Source organism: Fistularia commersonii, chromosome 16, assembly GCF_037954325.1.
Source record: "Fistularia commersonii isolate RoL2024-O1a breed Wild chromosome 16, RoL_Fcom_v1.0, whole genome shotgun sequence".
NCBI lineage: Eukaryota > Metazoa > Chordata > Actinopteri > Syngnathiformes > Fistulariidae > Fistularia > Fistularia commersonii.
Genome location: NC_141299.1, coordinates 704,301 through 717,311, shown reverse-complemented (window position 1 = coordinate 717,311; position 13,011 = coordinate 704,301). Strand labels below are relative to the sequence as shown.

The following is a 13,011-nucleotide window of genomic DNA, read 5'->3' as shown; positions in this document are numbered from 1 at the left end:
AGATGAAATAGAGAGTGGCATTCACCTCATCCACTCACTTCTAATACAGTATACATTCATTCGTTATCTACACTGTTTATCCTGCAGTCAGGGTTGCAGGGGGATGGAATCCAGCCGGGGACCTTCTAGCTGTGAGGTGCTAATCTGTATCCTGGTATTACTTGGGAACAAGTATACAATTTTGCATTACAATTTCCTCTCAGTGTATAGTTCCACAGGTATTTATAAATGTGGTATGCATGCGCAGATGTACGGTTTATGATACAGTTGGACAGTTAATTTATAGATGTTGAATCTTTAGATGTTAATGCTGCACATGACCCCTCCAGTTGCCCCCCGGGGACTGGTTTTCGATTCTGAACTTTGAGTTTCAATGAAAGTGGCAAGACAAGTGGAATATTACCATATTATGAAAATTTTAGACCGGCTTATTGAAAGTTGAAATGAACTTATTAACACAGTATACAAACATGGAAAAACAAATGATGGACACTAGCAGGATGATGACTGCCTTGATAAAATGATTAGTCAGAAAATCGAAAGCGGGCTGCAGCCAAGCAGAGAGGGAGCCGAAGCCCTGGTGGACAGACTGGACTGTGTTGTGAAGGTGGTCGATGATGTTGCCCAAAGTGGCGTAGTCAGGCACAAACATGCAACATTCAGCGCCAACCTGGGCTGCCTAAAGGAAGTCCAGCGCAGCTCGGTTCTGAAGAGCCAGAAGTCTGACAGAAGCCAGCTCACTGGACATTGAGAGGGCCCAGCTGGTCTGGTTGGCGATGGTCTGCACGGCATGGCACAGATCTGCTATCTGATCCAAAGTGGACATCACGCCATAGAACAGGAGAAAGGGCAACAAGTGCGTTCTTGATAAGGGACTGGTGGTGCATCCTGAATATAATTGAAGTCGAGTGCCGCGCCCGGCAGAGAGCACACCTCTTGGCCTCATCTTGGCGATGTGGGGGCAGTCGGGTTGGGACTAGCTCTGGGACAAGGGGATGTGCAGCAGGTGACAGGTGTCGCAGTCCGAGGCTGGCGGGGCCATCAGCAGCAGGCCCTCCTGGGCTGTGTACGGCATCGGCCTGCACACATAGCAGCTGTAGTCGTGCTGGACGCGGTGGGCCACCTGCCGGGCACTGGTCATGAAGACGTTGATATTGTCCACTCTGATAGCCCCCCCAATGGATGCCACCAGCGCAGGGAGCAGGAAATGGACAACAACAGCCATTCCTGCAGGCACGATCATATCAAGGGGGTTTGAACCTACACTCCTGCCTGGCAGAAGCCTCTCCTTTAAATGAGGGCAGGAACTAATGTGTAACAGGAGTTCACCTGAGCAATGTTAGAAGATCCTTTCATCGTGCCATCGGCAGGGTTTTAATCATGGAGCGGTAGCCTCGGGGGAGCAGAGGTGATCTGCTTAGGTAACCCCTCCTCCCCCCTCCATGAAGGAGGTGCATGGAGTAAGACTGATCTGTTTACACAGTTACTTGCCCCTCTTTGAGAAGAAAGGATTTATAGCAACGGGTTAAATCAGTGAAAAGGGGAATGTTTGACGTACTAAATCTGTGACTCATCAGAGCAGAAAGCGTTGTCCATGGTAACCCAGAGAAAGGCTGTCTCTCCGCTTCCACTTTACTTTTCACCATTTGTGTCAGGGTGTTCACGGCTCCTGCCGTCCATTCCCAAATCTCTCCATCATCTTGTGTGTAAACTGTGTCATTAAGTAGATATTTCCTCCTCTTTGGATGTAAAAATAAAAACTTTTTAAATTTGAACGGAGGGGATTTCACAGTGGTGCAGACCATCACGTAACTCCGTCCATCCGTCACGGCAGCAAGGAGACTCAGAGTCAGACCCCTCGGTTCAGTTCCTCCTTGGTATTCCCAGACAAGCTGAGGAGATGCGGTTCCGCCAGCGTGTCCAGGATCCTCCTGGTGGGACCTCCACGGAGCACCTCACAAAGGAGGTTACCTGACCAGAAGCAACGATCCTCCCCTGGCTCCTCTTGAGCTTAACTACTCATTTGAAAAGTGGAGTTATCAAAAACACGATTTGACCTTTTTAAGGCTTAGAATAATCGTCTTGCTCCTTCACAAACACTCGAGATGTTTTAAATCCTGGTTGTTTCCAGGTAGGGGTCTGTTTGGAAGCAGGTGGTTCACACCCAGGCCTCCGCTGACGGTAAAACATCTGACTACAATCACCGATGGAGATAAAAATAGAGCTGATTCGTGCTCTTTTTTTTCTCCTTGCTTGCAGGCGACGGGACAGCCCTATGAACAATATGCCAAGATGATTTTCATGGAACTGAACGACGCCTGGTCCGAATTTGAGAGTCAAGGACAAAAACCCCTGTACTGAGCGCGGTGGACCCTGAGGACGCCGTCATATGTAACCCACCTCCAGGCAACACACAACATCTGTTTTTCTACAGATGTTTGAACTCACGCTTCAGTTCTCTCAGCGCCACCGCCAAGGATCCAGCTGGGGGGCGAGCGGTGGCGTCAGCGCCAGCAGTGCAAACAAACGTCTCCACGTAGCCACAGTAGACGCAGTGACCGTGTGCTTGTTAAGTGCCCTCAGCCCTGGAACCCCCACCACCACCACATCCAACCAGGACATTTGAAGCCTCCCCCTTGACCTTGAGACGGGACTGATCAAACAGGAGCTGGAGACCAGGAGATAGAGAGGCGAAATTCTTAGACTCCGGGGGCGGAGAAGCAGAGAGCCGGAGTGTCTGCCAAAGCAGTTAGCAACAATCAAGTCCAGCTAGCCCAAAGGGGTCCATGTCAGCGTGCGCGCACACACACACACATACACACACACACACACACACACACACAAACAAACACGCACACACACATGCATACACTCTGCTTTTTACTCTACCAGTGTGAGCTAAAGGTTGTTTTGGGAAATCTACAGAAAACTCTCCTTTACAAAAAAAAAAAAAGGCATTCACTTTTAAATGTTGAAACAGAGGGTCGCCCGGTCATGGTGACCATAGGAAACACAAAGTATCCGTGCAAAATCTTGTGTCGTGAAAAACAGTAATTTAAATCATTAACTTCAGATGAGATAGATACAAACAAAGGGAACCCGGTTACCTTAGATCTAAAAAAATAACATTTACATTAGAAATGTAAACTTCATTAATTAATGTAATACTAAAGACATGAGAAAATCAAGATAAATAGTCCTTTTAAAAACATCCAATCTATCATAATTAGTTTTTAGAGTAGAAAAATTCCTGTTATATAATATGAGAGTGTGTGTGTGTGTGTATCGTGTCAGGTGGATTGCTGGGTTTTGCTCCGCCCCTTCCAGATTGACGGCGTCCCCGGCCCGAGAGAAACCCAAACAAAAGGCAAAAAACACAGCCTCCATCAAGTCACACTTCTGCTCAGTCTGACGCGACTTCAGGTCGGACGCAACAGGGTTGACCTGTGGAGCAGCTCTTCTGCAGGTAGATACCTGGAGCACCACGCAAAGCACAAACCCACTCCTGACTTTCACAGGATGGCCTATTTATCTCCCCGTTAATTTTGCACATCGGTCGCTGCTTTGTGTGTGTGTGTGTGTGTGTGTGTGTGTGTGTGTGTGTGTGTGTGTGTGTGTGTGTGTGTGTGTGTGTGTGTGTGTGTGTGTGCGCGCGTCATCAGGGCTACAGTCGTATGGACCCCCACCTCAAAAAAACCCTCATTTGCTCATGTGTACTTCAAGGAGTAGATCAAAATGAATCTCTGTTGTTTTTTAAAACCTATTTAAGGTCAGCGGCTTAAGAGAGGAAGTAGGCAAAACAATAAAACTGTAAAATAAACAAATCTAACAATTTTTCTATAATTTTATTTATCTATTTAAATCAGTAAGCGTGTGCCTCCAGGCCAGGTTCGTGCTCATTCCGACGCCTCCACATTTTAATTACATCAGCTCTTCACCAAACCTGCAGATTTCCTCGAACCTCAGTTCAACATGTTTTTTTGGTTTTATTGATAAGAATCATGCAGTTTTTCATCCTGGTAAAATAACACATATCATGTAGCTGGCAAAGGTGCGCCGTTTTTTGCTGGTGTGAATCCCTCTTCAGCAGGAATGCCATCGATGGTTTTGCACCCCATCCGTCCATTCACTCTCGATGTTTTCCAGCAGAAGGACGATATTCCCCCGTGACATTGTCGCCCCTCCACCTCCATCAGGATTCCCTCTTTCCCCCGTTTGCATAACGACGTTGCGTTTAAAAAAAGGAGAAGGATGGGAAAACACGCTCTGACAACTGGTCATGGACCCGAGACCCAACAAGGGACTGGATTGTGGCGGACTCTGCGACCCCCTGGGATGAGACAGGAAGTGTGTTTTTCTGTGTTTCTGTGCTCTTATTTACACTGAGGACGTACATGTGAAATAACTTCCCCACTGCGCTGACTGAACTCTCCTCTCTGCAATCTTACTGCTTCTGTTAAAACGCTTAACTCTATATTGTACTGTATGTGTGTGTGTGTGTGTGTGTGTGTGTGTGTGTGTGTGTGTGTGTGTGTGTGTGTGTGTGTGTGTGTGTGTGTGTGTGTGTGTGTGTGTGTGTGTGTGTGAGAGAGAGAGAGAGAGAGAGAGAGCGAGAGAGAGAGAAGCTGTGATACGTATGTAAGTGGACTCTGCCTGTCGTGACCGTCCGTCCGTCCACTCTGAGAAAAGTATTACTAAACTGTGTAAAGCTCTGCTCTCGTGTTCCCCGTTATCACGTGGGGATGTACATACCGCCGGCGTGCAGTGCACAGGAATAAATAGTGAAATGAGGCCCAGGAGGCATGAGGAGTGTCTGTCTGCTCTCTTTTCTCGTGTGGAAAAAAAACACCTGCTCTTGTTTTTATTCATGTCTGTGGGTTTAATCCTCCCACACGATTCTACGGTTGATGAAAAGACTGTTTAATCTGTTCTCTGGAATACAACCCTTCAAATAACTCCAAATTCTCACCTGTGAAACAGGATTGTTCCATCATCCCCTTATTCGGTGGAACCCTTGAAAATCACATTATGGAGATGTGTCTGGTTTAAAACATCCAGCAGGATGAGGCATCCTGTTAAGACCGTACATCTGGGGAGACGGAGGTATGAACATTAAAAATAGATATTCTGTGGAAACATCTAAAAAGTAAAATGCTAAAAGAACTCACCCCCACTTTTCCGCTAGGTCGAGACATATGGAAAAATAAAATGTGTTAACCCCTCCAACAATTTTCAAAAGAATGAAGAAGGATTCTAGGGTGGTGCAGGACATGTATGCCAGCTGTATCATGTGATTATAGGAGTTGAAGGTGCAATTAGAGTGCATCAGGGGTCTTTGACCATCAGCCAGAATTAAAGGAAGGGTGGAGAAGATGGAGGTGAGAGGGAGCAATGGGGTCTGGCTTAGAGATACTGAGGAGAAGACAGGAGGCAGAGATAAAGATTTGGAGGTTCTTTGGGAGTGAGGAGGATGGAGTCTATGGAGAGGAGGATTAGATGGAGGAAGGTGATTTGATGGAGCGACTCGAAGAAGACGTATGAGATGGAGTCATGTAGGGGACCTGAATGGTAAGACTGGTTCTTCACCGCATGGCACTTCTCAGGAGCCCCTGCCCCTGTTGTGAGAACATTCAGGCCTGGATGGGTTTTCCTTTGGGCCCCACATTCGGGGAAAACAGCACCGGAGCGTATAACCGTCCAAAAGGGAATGTTTGGGGGGGAAACTGACAACAACCCCCCAAAATCAGTGATTCATCTGTTGTTCAGCCGGGGTTCTGCTGTGTTCCTCATTTTTTCCCCGCTGACGCACAGATCCAGGGTTCGGTGCTGATGGATGGAGGCCGTTACTTGACGCCGGTGGGTTGTTTTTTTTCATTAACTTCTACCCGCCATTAGGTGTAAACAAAGAATCATGTAAACACTTCGATGCTGACGGGGGTTGGGCCCTGATGGACTCATTCGGAGCCGCGTTGCCATGGTGATTTGCAAGAATCCAAGTTGCGGGTGACTTGCGAAACCACAGCTACAACTTATGAGAATAAGTCTTTGTCTCCAGGACGAAAGCGAACGATTCAAATTCTGTTTCAAACAACAACTAGACAAGGTTTCTGTGTTGAGTCTCCATGTTCTCCCCGTGTGATTCTCCATGTTCTCCCCGTGTCTACGTGTGGTCCCTCACGGTTCTTCGGATTCCTCCTGCAGTCCAAACATGCCGGAGCTTCACTGGAGACCCCAAATTGACATGTGAATGAGAGGCTGAATGGTTGCTTGGATCTACACAATGTTAAACAAGAGAACGAAGGGCTGTATGACTATATTATGTGTGAATGGTTGCTTGTCTGTATATGACTTGTGAATGAATGAGTGAATTGTGGACTATATGATGAGTCAATGGTTCTATGTCTATGATGTGTGAATGAATGAGTGAATGGTTGTGTTTCTCTGTATGATGTGCGAATGAGAGGGTGAATTCTTGTATGCCTCTGTGTTATGTATGAATGAATCAGTGAATGGTTGACTTTATGATCTGAATGACTTGTTATATGTCTATATGATGTGTGAATTAGGGGGTGAATAGTTTCTTGTCTCTTTGATGTTAGTGACTATAATGTGTGAATGAATGAGTGAAAGATTGTATGTCTGTACACAACCTGTGAATGAATGAGTGAATTGTTGACTATGATGTGTGAATGAATGAGTAAATGATTGTATTTCACTGTATGATGTGTGCGTGAGAGTGAATTGTATGTTGCTATGCTATATGTGAATGATGAGTGAATTGTTGATTATGATTGTGAATGACTAGTTCTTTATATATAATGTGTGAAAGGAAGGGTGAATGGTTGTTTGTCTATAATGTTGAACAAGTGAGTGAAAGGCTGTGAGACTGTTATGTGTGAATGAATGAGTGAATGGTTGCATGTCTGTATACTACCTGTGAATGAATGAGTGAATTGTTGACTATATGATGTGTGAATGGTTATATGTCCCAGGATGATGTGTTAATGAATGAGTGAATGGTTGTATTCGACATGTGGTGAGAGGGTGAATTGTATGCTGTTGTGTTATATGTGAATGAAGAAGTATTGTTGACTCGGCTTTGTGAATGAATAGTTCTATGTATATGTCAGGGTGAATGGTTGTCTCTAGGATTTGTGAATGAGTGAATGGTTGTGTGTTCATGTGGCCCTGTGATGTACTGCTCCAGGGGAGCCACACCTCCCGTCCAATGATACAGATCATGAAGGAATGAATGAACGGCAACGATGTGACAACAATGGGTGTGCAGCACGAAGGCAGGTGGGAGCTTAGTGGAAGGACACGCCTGGGAAGGCCTCGGGTGAGGACAAACGGTGGAAGAGGATAGAATCCCAAATGCTTCCAATCTGCCGCTCTTCTATCTGCGACCGTCCGCTTTCCATTTCAATCTTGTTTACACTCACAGGCCTCGTCACCGTGGGAAAGAAAGGAGGCCCGCACATTTCCACCACTGCTCCTCGTCGCCAAGAATAACCTGCGGTTATCAACCCCACTCCCCGAGGTGTATTTTTACATCTGTTTTACTTTTCCTTTCAAACTGCTGCTCTGTCTGTGTCTCCAAGACCTGCTTTTTAATTCAATCTTTAGTTTAATGATGAAACAGCTTTAAGAGGCGTCTCGATGCATGACCATTCCTGAGGTGGACGGTGTGGAGATCTGTGGACCGAAGTAGCAAAGTCCTGTCGTTACCAAGTAGGATTCATGGAATCAAAAGCCTGATCCTCTGGCCTTAGAATGTATTTCTACACGGCTTAATTGACTTTTATTGCCGTTCCATACATGCAGGTTGACAGAGTAACATCTCAGTTTTGATGCGTGCACACTTTTCTGGTCTGCTGCAAGAGTAGAATCCTCAATACGGTGAGACACAGGTTGTGTGGTGATACTGGAAGGTTAAAAATAGCAGTGGCGGCTCACAGGGGTAAGCTAACCGCAGCTGTGTTGGGAAGCAACAATAGAGCCGTATTAATAACTAACTGGCATTTCAGGCTTTGAATCTCTTCTAAAATAAAGTTGGTTGCCGGGGTTTGTCACCATGGGCCTCTGAACATGACAGCGAGCTTAATGCTGAGGTGCAAACAACATCAACCAAATCATGGAAGTGTTCTGGGATGTAGCCCCGGTTTTTGCTTCAAATCACAATGTGGTTCGTATCATGAACTCTCATTTTGACCAACTATGGCACATGCGTAAAACTCAAGCGAGAACATCTTAAAAGGTCTTAAGTCAAACACGTGCATTGATCATAAACTGCATTTCCTACAATTCATGCCGATCATGTTACCTGCAAAGTGAAGGCATCCTGCCATTGGATCGCAGTGTATCCACATCAATGTGATTTTCAAGAAGCGGAATTGAGAAATACAAATGATCCCAAAATATCCAGGAAAAAAAAAGGTTAATGCAAATGAAAGGCTGTTTCAAGAAAAATGGGAAGGCAAACATGTTTGTGCTTCAAGCAGATAGCCCCAGTATGCCTATTGTGTTATGAGGCGGTGTCGGTTGTCAAAGAATTAAAATCCAAAATTTTACATTTTGCATTTTCATAGATTCTATGGAGCATTTTGGCTTTGAAAGAGTAATAAATTCAGTTGTTTAACATTAAGGAGTATGTCTATTTATACATTTATTACATTTATTTTACATTACATTTAGTTATATTTGTACTGGTACCGTTACATGTGACCCTTTTAGGGCAACCATTATGCTGATATGGCCCTCGGTGAAAATGAGTTTGACATCCCTGCCCTATGGAATACTGGAGAAGTGTGGTTTGTAACCTATTGTGGCTGAAGGGGGGCATTCACTCATTATCTTTACCACCTATTCTGCAGTCAGGGTGTGGTTGGAGCCTATCTCAGCTATCGTTGGGTGAGAGGCGAGGTTCACTCTGGGTTGGTGGATCTCAGGGCCACATGTGCAAACAAAAACAATTCACCCTCTCATTCACACATACGGGGAATTCAGGGTCTCCACTGAACCTCCTGCATGTGTTTGGACTTCCTGCCACAATGAGGTTGACGGCGTTCCACCGTTTTACACTAAAATAACTTCTCCAGTGTTTGCTACATAAAGAGCAGTGATTAGATGAATAATAATGCTGTGGTTACACAATTCCCCTCCAGTCAGAGATTCGCTTGGATGGTGCCGACTGACATGCTGGTTCGGGTGGCAGGCAGCGTGAACTCCAGATTCGGTTGCAAATAAAAAAAAAAAGAATTGATCAAAACCTGACGGAGCAGCAGATGGGGCTTCTTCCAGGAGCACCTGATTGTGGATAGGTCACCTGCACAGGTGCAACGTCCTCCTGTAATCACCTGCGAAGGTCATAGATTTAGCTCAGCGTGTTCAGCTTACAGAGGCTGTGGGGAGATGGTGGTGGGACGCGTCTGAGGTCCGGCTCTATCAAATATCATTCGTCTCACGCACAGAAAACCCCTCTGTGCTCGAAATAGAGGGGAAAGTTTGAGGAGCAGGGCGGGTAGACACCCCTCCCCGTGGCCACAAGACTAAATAAACACATCCAGTTTATACACAGAGCTGGACTCCATCCGGAGAGAACCCCTCCCACACACACACCTGTACATGCAGAGACGTTTGTGTGTGTGCAAGAGTGTGTGTGTGTGTGCACGCTTGGGGGAGATGGTGTGTATTCTGACACCCAGGCCGAAAATAGCCCCCTGTGCCTGGAGACATGCTGTGGCCCAAGTGTTCCAGGAGGCAAATTTACTTCTGTTGCAACCCTGGACGTGCAACGTTCCTCTGGTGAGTACTTCTATGCAAAATGTGCGTCTCACGGTCAACATGGAGGTCGTCTACACGCTTCTGGTTTCCCTCCCCTTGCTGTCACCGTGGTCACGTGAGCTGATGGTCACCGTTCATATTTCCTCCTCCTTTAACCCCAATATTGGTTTCAGTTCAGTGAGCGGAGCATCACGTGGCCAGACTTCAGCAAGACCAGGATTGAAATGAGGATAAAACCCACTCTGGATGTCCCTGAACCCGAAGGAGCAGCAGCCGGAGTTTTTGGCTGGAAAAGGGGAGCGTTTCCGGCTCCTGTGTGCGGGAAGTTGTCAAGCATTCCCAAAAAAGTAGGTCGATCGCCACGGCAGTGTTGTGAAAGGTGAGATTACCTGCTTCCTGTGTACAGACTGAGTCTCTTAAAAAAACATATCATTATAGTTGCCTATTTCTACACCTTTATGCCACTTATCTGCTTCTGGACACACACGCACCAACACGATTCGTAAAAACAACGCAGTGATGTCATCACTGGCTGGGGTCAGCGCAGAAAGTGTCCGGGTGGCATCAGGACGTCCATTCATTTAAGATTTTTGTTGCAAGAATATAGTGAGTCAGAAAACGCGATGAAATGCTTTGTACACATCTTCATACCAGACCTTCAGCAATAGCACAATAGCAGATGGCTCACAGAGGTGTACTGAAGACAAAAAAACACGGGTAGTAAATGACTGCGCAGTGAGTCTTTAAGTAATAAATACTAATTCAGAAAAAGAAAAACTAACTCTTGTAAATTACAGAGGGAGGTTTTGCAGTCAGTGGGAGGTTTGTAGTGTGGGGTGCGTTCATCGCTCATCGCTCATCGTTCATCGACAAAATCAGATTTACAGAATCACAAGCGGGGCGCTTGTGATTCTGCCTCGTGGTAGGCCCCCTACCACGAGGCAAGAGAACTGCTAGTCTCTTTATGATTGCTCAGCACAAGAAACTAGTAACACACATGCAGCCGTTGACAATGAATAACTGTAGAATGGAAATGTAATTCAGATAGCAAAAGTGTCAAAACTTTTGTGTCTAAAACTGGTGAGGTTAAAATGAAGAATACCTATATCATGCAAATCACTGATAAACAGAACCATTTTATTCTTGTTTTTCATTTGACATTTTTTAATTTGCAAGATTGGCAAGTGAGGCACGGCCTCTCCTGCCTCCCCTGACTGCACGTCACTACGTTCAGGAGGAAAAACTTGCAAGATGTTCCCCTGTAGTGTCTCCTGAAGTTCATTCATTCATCCTTCCGTTCATTCGTTCGTTCGTTCATTCATTCAATCCCTGCAGCTGAACATCAACACAGTGCTAATGTTGCTATTCGGTATGCAACCATGTTTACCGGATATGCTGTTTGGATGAAAGTGTGTGTGTGAAAGTTGTCAATTTTCAGTTTGTATCATTCATCCAAAAAAAACGCTGTTGATTTGAAATTTCAATGGAATTTCTGATGGAAAATGTGAACAAATCCCAGTTGACGTTGATGAAGACACACCCCTGTGATGTCCAGACAGAGGCTTAGTGTCTGTAGTTTACCAGCTTCCAGGGAAAATGCAGCTCCTGCGATGTGGATTGTTAAACAGCGGCTGAAAGAGCACGTCCGCCTTGTGGGCCGGACGCGGCGCTTCAACCGCAGACACATTTCAGAAAAGCCTTGGGCAAGAGGGCGAGCGGCTCGGCGATCCGTCTGCGCACGCCCTCGTGGGGGCCTCCTTTTTCAATCTGTGTCAGAGCTAATGGCCCCTGCGGACAATTTGAGACCCATTGTACCATTTGGGTTTTTTTCTAAACAGGAGCGCCAAAGGTGAGGTGATGGTCAAAGGCGTATTCGGGGTGATAGGGGGCGTCACACCTCAGGGGCTGGATCACAGCTGTAGCTTAGATGGGGATCATTTCTGAACCCACCACTTCTTTATGTCCTCTTTGGTGGTAGAAGACACTGGAGCCTGTTCATTAGTTAGCCGAACTAATGTTTCCCTTTCTCTCTCATTTATCTGTAATGATTCACCTTCATTGTTATGACGATGACGATGAGCTTTCAGCTGTAGACCGTGTGGAGGAATATCATTTTTCTTGCACGCCTGGAAGAAATAGTCAATTCAAGGCCGAGCATTGTATCTGCAAATACAGCATTTGTTTAGTCATTTAATGTCTGTATCTGCATGTAGGGTCGCAGTGGGCGGAGCCTATCCCGCTGCCATTGGGAGATAGGTGGGGTTCACCCTGGATTCTTCTCGAGGACACTTATGTTGACATGCAACTATTCACCCTTTCATTCACACCTGGTTTAGAAACACAACCATTCACCCTCCTGCATGTTGGAGACTACACACGGAGAGGAAACCTTTGGGAATCCAACCAGGGACCTTCTGACTAGAAGGCAGAAGCGCAAACCGCCGAGAAATATGACAAACATTTCCAAGAATAGCTTCGTGGTGAGGCATTTGGAACAGAAGTGTCTTTGAGATACCAGCTGATGTGTTGTGTTCAGGAAACACTGAATCAGTTAAATATGCAATTGTTGGAGCGTTAAAGGGAAAACGCGCTTCTAAGTTGGTGTTCGGGGTCACAGGGAAATGCAATGGTTCTTTGACACGTCCAGATATTTGTAGACCAGAGCTTCGCCCTCTCATTCACACATCTGTACAATGTAGGGTCTCCAGTGAACCTCCTGCATGTGTTTGGACTGTGGGAGGAACCTGGACAACCCTGAGAACATCCTGTGGGAATCCAACCAGGGACCTTCTGGCCATGAGGTGGACGCTCTTACTGCCTGGAGATAGAGTCCACATATTTCAGCGCTGCTGATCTGTCAGTAAAAAGTCCATCCTCTGTTTGTTTGAACAATCCTGTTTTCGGAAACACGTAACATCATAAACAGCCTTAAAAACAATTTATCGGAAAATCTGCATCGTTGCCTTCCGCGAAGTGAAATTCTCCAATTTGGCTCATTTGCCCTTTACCCGTTAGCGACATTCAAAGAAAAAAATAACAACATTCAACCTTTAATTGTTGGCCAGAGATGAGTGCTTCTTCACAGCTGCCCATCTCTTGTTTTTACCCATCACACACACACAAATGGAAGGCTGGAGACACACACTCATGTTGCCGCTCGGACGCACAAACCTCTTTTCAGTCCATTCAGGTTTACTTTTCTAATTGATTTTCTTTTTACCCCCATAA

General features: G+C 45.8%; 1 protein-coding gene and 1 pseudogene across 8 annotated transcripts in view; one reads left to right on the top strand and one right to left on the bottom strand.

The window, feature by feature from the left end:
• Positions 1 to 4,791, top strand: part of dnajc6 (DnaJ (Hsp40) homolog, subfamily C, member 6) — a 48,580-nt gene extending 43,789 nt beyond the window's left edge. For all 8 annotated transcript variants that reach the window (XM_086161440.1, XM_086161439.1, XM_086161438.1 and 5 more), the window contains one exon: positions 2,260 to 4,791. In XM_086161440.1, the coding sequence (XP_086017566.1) occupies positions 2,260 to 2,361 (102 nt within the window). In that variant the 3' untranslated portion in view covers positions 2,362 to 4,791. The remainder of the gene's footprint in view (positions 1 to 2,259) is intronic.
• Positions 419 to 1,225, bottom strand: LOC147225478 (uncharacterized; annotated as a pseudogene).
• Positions 4,792 to 13,011: the final 8,220 nt, after the last annotated feature.